This window comes from Fundulus heteroclitus, chromosome 22, assembly GCF_011125445.2.
Source record: "Fundulus heteroclitus isolate FHET01 chromosome 22, MU-UCD_Fhet_4.1, whole genome shotgun sequence".
NCBI classification, from domain to species: Eukaryota; Metazoa; Chordata; class Actinopteri; order Cyprinodontiformes; family Fundulidae; genus Fundulus; species Fundulus heteroclitus.
This window is the reverse complement of record NC_046382.1, coordinates 21267630-21274202: the sequence shown is the minus strand read 5'-3', so window position 1 is coordinate 21274202 and position 6573 is coordinate 21267630. Positions and strand designations below refer to the sequence as shown.

The 6573-nt window shown below is 40.4% G+C and overlaps 1 protein-coding gene across 1 annotated transcript in view; it reads right to left on the bottom strand.

Moving 5' to 3' along the window:
• Positions 1–706: 706 nt before the first annotated feature.
• The window catches only part of antxr1d (ANTXR cell adhesion molecule 1d), a 44103-nt gene continuing 38236 nt past the window's right edge, over positions 707–6573 (bottom strand). Inside the window, exon 18 of the mRNA XM_012880505.3 lies at positions 707–2814. Coding sequence (XP_012735959.2) covers positions 2515–2814 — 300 coding nt within the window. The 3' untranslated portion in view covers positions 707–2514. The remainder of the gene's footprint in view (positions 2815–6573) is intronic.

Genomic DNA, 6573 nt, shown 5'->3' with positions numbered 1-6573 from the left:
ATTTGTCAGGGAAAAATATTCAACTATGTACAAATTCTGGTATCTTAATGAATAACCTTACAAAGAATAACAATTATAAAGTAACTCAGGCAGAAGAAACATTTCCAAACAATGTTTTTAAACATAAAACGTATGAAACCAAGCAGTTAATGTGCATAAAGTAAGTTAGGACAGTGCCAAGTACTTCCATCAACAATATCTGCTGTTTTCTGTGGTTACTTGACCTGTAAATGTCTCGATGAGCTCAGCAGACAGAAAATACCATTAAAACGACAAAGCTGGTGTACCAACAAGAAGTCTCACCTTAATATAAACTGTTGATGTGTCTCTCTGGTGCATTTTGGTTGTAACAAGTTTGTTATTTATTAAGTTACAGTGGACAGATGAGCCTTTTTTGTGCAGTGTAGCTTGAATCACATCCTAATGGCAAACATCAACACGAAAATAAAACTTCATGTAGCCTAAATAAAAAAAATTATCAATATTTTAAAAAGCAGCATCTTTTTCCTAGGTAAGTTATAACAGCCCTGACGTTTAATTTAATAAATTTGCCATAGCTTTAAGGCTTCTCATCACCAAGTAATACTTAAATAAATCTCATCCACTAATAACCGTGTATTAAAATCAGTTGACCTGCTGGTTTGACTTACACCATCACAGCAAAGCCTCCTGTTCAAACCCGAACAAATAAAAACTAGACGAGTCGGCACATAAAAAAGAAATCTTTATTGAAGTCAGACGTGTTAATATCGAAGAAACAATGCAAACGATCATTTCGGTCAGTAAATGGAGTATACAAAGAGCCCTGAAGATACACGTTTTTTTAATGCACTCTTACTTTGAAGGTGTTCAAATGATCACAAGCACATCAGACGCTAGGTTCGCTAATATCTGCCGTGGTGCACCCCACCCCACAATGATGTAAAAAACCTACAAAAAAACAAGAGGGGCTAAAGAAAGGGGGGCCTGTATTACAATAAATAACATACTGAGAAACTGCCCTGCAGTTGCAATAAGGTTGTTGAACATTAAAACTACATTTTAATCAGGTTGCAGTAAAGTTTTTTATTTTTTTTTGGTTGAAAAAGTATAAACATGCATGAATTGATTAAAAAAAACCATCATAACTGACCCCGCCACCCTTTTTTTGGTACTAACATGATTCGTATAACACTTTCTCCTTGGGTGTTATTATTGTGCTGCGTATGTATATAGAAAATCACATCCGTTCATCTTCAGATGCTAACTGTTGCTAGCTCACCTTCGACATCACTAAAGTCTGATAACACTTACACTCACCACCCACACCATAAATGCTGCTACTGTACAAACAGTCCCAATTGAATCCACGGTTGTCGCTTTTTGTTTGTTTTTGCGTACGAGAGTTTTGCCGTCAGAGCGATTCATTTTGCTGTCCAGCAACAAGACGCAGAGCTCGAAGCCTCTGAGCTTCTGGTCTGGAAGATTTTTTCACTCTGACGTGCGGACTGATGAAAGACCGTCTTCTAAAAAATCTTTTTTTTTTTTAAATAGCTGAGATTTGAGAGTGACTTGCAAACTATGCTGTTCTTTATTAGCATTTTTCTAAGCATTGCACAACTGTGAAGTGGAAAATCTGAATTGTTTGGCGTGCATTCAACCCTCTTTGCTCCTACAGCCCTAAATTAAATCCAGTGCTGCTAATTAGTATTTGTTCTGTGAAGGCCTCCGAGGCTTGCCAGAGAACAATGTGGAGAGGTTTAAAGCACGGTGAGGTTATCAAACAAAATCCTGGGCTTTGAAGATCTCAAACAGCACTGTTCAATCCATCAGCGAAAGAAAAATAAAATCCCATAAGATGTCTGCTTTGCAGTCAGCCACCTGCCATGTTGGGCCCAGTGCAAACATGTGGAAGAAGGTCCTCTGATGGCCAGGTGATTATGCAAACCATGTGTGAATAGGAAAGCCTATGGCGCACATGTTGACTGGAAGGGTAACTGAGCTAAATACGGGACAAAGCTGAAGGAAAACCTATTAGAGAGTGCAAAAGACTTCTGACTGGGGTTGAGGTATGCCTTGTCTCCACGAAGACCTTAAACACATCATTCCCAGCATTAAACACAGTGGTGGCTACATTATGCTGAGGGTCATAATGGATGTCAACAGATGCTTTCTGTCCAGTTTGACTGAGCCTGAGCTATGACTGGGCAATAATTTCCAACTCTAGATGCGGAGAGCCAGCAGAGACACCCCAAAAAACGACAAAAGGTGCCTCTACGAATTATACATTCAGAGAGGCCGAATACAAATGCCTGCAAAACCTTTCTTAGATTTTTGTTTGTAAAACGCCGGAAAGTTGGGTAGCAAATCCTCCTTTTTCCACCTCACAATTATGCATTACGTTGTGCTGATCCGTCACATAAAATCCCAGTAAAATACATTGAAGTTTCTAATTGTAATGTGCTAAAATGATTGAGTTCAAAGGGGGAAGAATATGTTTGCATTGGCCTGTGTTCGCATCCATGCTTTCCATCATTACAGCCTCGGCGGAGGCCTGGATGGTGGGGGTCCGAGAGGCCCCGGGGGAGCACGGGTCGGGGGTGGGCCTGGCGGCAGCCGTGTCACGGGAGGGGGTGCGCGGCAGGGAGGTGCTGTGATGGGGGACGGAGCGGTGCGGGGTCCCCTTGATGGAGGCTTCGTGCGGGGGACCGAGTTGGAGACCAAAGGTCGCTCCTCAGCTGGCGGAGGAGGAGGAGGCGGAGCAGCAGAGTGAGGCATTCGGGGAGGGGCCGGGGGATCATCATCTCTGACCCGCTGGAAATTAATACAGCGACCCTGCAGAACGCAGCGAGACAAAGGTTAATTATAACGGTTTTCATTCAGAATGACGACTAAAATAGTGCCCTATAAAGTGTACACTTGATACATAGCAGGCTTTGTAGGAACTGACAGACTAAACAACAATGATGCAACATTTTTTTTCTACAAGTTAACTGCTAAACAAAACAAAACAAAAATCTTAGAGGTGTGGCGGCTGGGGCAGAGGGTAACAAAATAAAAACAACATTTCAACATTTTAAGGTTATATGCCATCTAAACAATCCGAAATAAAGTTTGTCAGGATTTTCTTGACTTTTCCATGCTTTTAATATTTAGAAAAAGCCACAGTTTTTCCTATTGGTTACAAAGAATCAGAGGGAGTTTATTATGCAAAGGTATCAGTCAGGAGAAGGGTAACATTTAACATTAGAATATTGCATCAGACCAATAAAAAAAGCTAAATTTTTCACGCAGAAATGGGGGTTTAGTGAAAAGTATGTTTAATACCAGCTTAAAGTATTTTTCTCCAAAAGGTACTTTTAATCTGAAAAACAAGCCTCTTAGAAATGCACATTCTAATTTATTGAATACCACATATTGTGGTACAAAGAAGACAGTTTTTACACATTTAAGTATATGTGGTAAAACACTGGCATAATAACATTTTGTGACTAAAAAGGCAGAGAGACTGGCAGCAATAAAGGAGGTGAAGGAATCTTTCCAACGCGGATGCTTTGTGTTCTTGATGTGACAAAACATTTTCTTGTTTCTTCTGAAGTCTCCGAGGCAAAAGGAGTAGAGTTACGAGACAACAGAACTAAACCAAACAAAAGAGGCAGTGCCTGGTTAAAATCTACCCAAATCTTTTAGGAGGATCTGTTCTGGTCTGATATGAGGAACCGGGCTGAGTTAAAACTTGGCAGCATCCAACTGGAATTACTTTTCCTTGGTAAAAGAACAACTTCAGAGATTGCTTTACCAAAACAAAGCAACAACGGACATAATGGCAAAGTGAAGCTCGATTCAAGGTTTTGGCTTGAATTGAATTTAAATGATGCCTATTGGAAAGTGATACATCAATGCTTCAAAACGCTTCAAAACTTTTGGTGCCAATTCCTTTCTGCTATATCCCCTGTAACCACTAAGTGTCGCCTGAGTTTGAATGTGTTCCAGATCTTGAGACACATATGGTGCAGAAAGCTTTTTTTTTTTTTTTTTTTAATTGAGCATTTTCAATGAACAAACCATAACCCAACACACAAAAAAGAGGTAAAATAGGAAGTAAGGCAATAAAAGATGAACATTTGACAAATATATACTACACAGAATCAGTAGAAAGGGAACAAGAGGGGTATATATGAGATATTTAAAATACAAGAAGAATGCAAGAAGGCTTTGAACACGTCTTGCAGCTTTATGGGATACCATCACTTTTCTTCAGATGGACTGGGATTTTATTTAGGTAGATTAAAGTAGGGAGTTTTAACACAAATGCTTCAGGTGTCTGCTAGAAAACTGAATCTATCCCCCCCCCCCCTTCCCCCACACTGAGTCCACAGAGAGATAGATTTTGATAAGTTTTGCAAAGTAGAGTCGGCGTTCAAGTCAAGTTTGGCGCTGATTGACTCCAAGCAAAGAAAGCTGAATGGAAATGAAGTGAAATTGAATAAGAAGATGGTTCAGAAAAATATTATTTTAAGGGTTTGTATGATTACAATACGCAGCTCTGCTTTTTAATTGTATCCCCCCAATTCTTTGTTTTTCAGAGGAAAAGTGCAGGATAAAGGTCACAATAAAGGTGGAAACTATATATTATGGCCTAATTTTTTACATCACATAAAGTCTGGTCTTTTAATAGGGATGTCAATACTTTTGAGAGCCACGTTGTACGAAATCAATGCGTTTTTTCAGATTTATCAGCCAAAATGATTTTTGATAGCTCATGCCCAGCATCGCAGAAAGATGCGTGGATGTCTGATGCCTCATAGAGATGCTTCTATCCTGCACTACAATAGCTGTGAAGCCGGCTCTGACCAAGTGTTTTAATCGTCAGCTTTCCCACTTTCCCTTCTCGAGAAGCATCAACTGAGACTCTTTAGATACCGAACAGAAAGCATGCCATGTCCCTTGATTTGAAGGCATGTAAAAGAGAAGGATTTACATTTCTCCCCAACAGTGTTTACCATAATTTACAAGTCTCGGAGAAAGGGAAGCATCTCTCATTGTCCCCATTGATGGGTTTGTCTCTGCTGTCTCGCAAACTCTCCTCCCTCGGTCGGTGAGTGAAAGATGGAGGGTCGGATCGCTGTGTGGCGGACCCTTGGTGGTCTGATTATAACACCTTATTAAGCAGAGAGGCCCTAAAGTCACACAGGGGCCATTAAGAGGACGCGGCAGCAGAAGCTTTGCGACCAAAGAGGGTAATTGTGGGTTCAAGCGTGTGTGTGTGTGTGTGTGAGGAGTGTGTAATTGATTGAGGGCAGCTTGGTGGGGCGTGCAGGGACGGACGGAGAGGGGGGACGTCTTTGGGCGTCGTTGCTGGGCGGCTGTGAAAAGGCCAGTTTGTGAGCAGCAGCACAACAGGAGAGACAGCATATGGACACAATGAGAGGACAGGATCATGAATATGAGTATGTTTACGTGTGTGTGTGTGTGACTGTAAGCATGGCTCTACTAGAGCATATGGTCTGAATGAACCTCATGAATAACAGAAAGAAACGGGGGGGGGGGGGGGGGCTTAGTTCACTCACCTTCAAAGAGAACCAAAAAGGAAAAAGGGTGAATAGTCAGTTTTGATATAGGGGGTCTGCAACCTGCAGCTCACGAGCCGCATGTCGCTCTTTCAGCTCTTAATTTTGGTCAAAAATAATGTAGAACCCATCAGGGTTTTACTACAGTATATATACTCTAATAAATAAAGACTTATAGCAGTTTGTTCATGTAGTTTGGTTCGATATCTGCACAGAAACTCCAGATTAGAATGAGCCTAATGGAAAAAACAAATACAGTCAATTTGTCAGGCTGCAAATGTGAAACATGGAAAAAATAATGTTTTTTTTAAAACATTTCAATTCCATGTATTAGGAGTTTGATGTCAAACTAAAACACCAAAAACAACATAGTTTCACTTGGATTTTAAGTGAACCTCAACACAAAATAGGAGTCTCTGAAATGCTGAAGCCACAAAATGGACTCTGTACCACATTTGTATATTACACGGTTTTAATAATACTCTCCTGGACACTGTGAATAGCACACTGTCAATTTCCCCTGCATTGTTTACATTGTTTTACATTGTTTACATTTCAATTGTTTACACAAATCGCTGCTGCATATTTATCCTGAAATTTAGTGCAATTTACTGTGATTTTTCAAGCTGTATGCAAACGAAATTTCGTTCAGTACGCACTTTGTGTATACAAAATGAAAAATAAAGCTGTCTAAGTCTCAAATGAGGCTGCTGTAAAAGTTGTATTTTCATTGTTGTAAACCCCCTCAAAACCGAAACAAAACGCTGGTTCTTTAATTTTATTGCAAAACACGTTTTATACAGAAAGTATGTATTGAGCTTAATCATTTGTCGAAGGCCGTTGCAGCTTATTTACTAGACCTGACGGCAAAAAGAGGTTTTTACATTGAAACGGATGCTGACCCCAGCCCCCGGCTGCGATATCCGTCACTGCTTCCTTCTTTTCGCCGATTGTTTGTCTGAAGCCCAGAACTCCTGGTCATAAATTAAAAACAAAGCCCTGCAATACCTCCAGCATCCCTCTG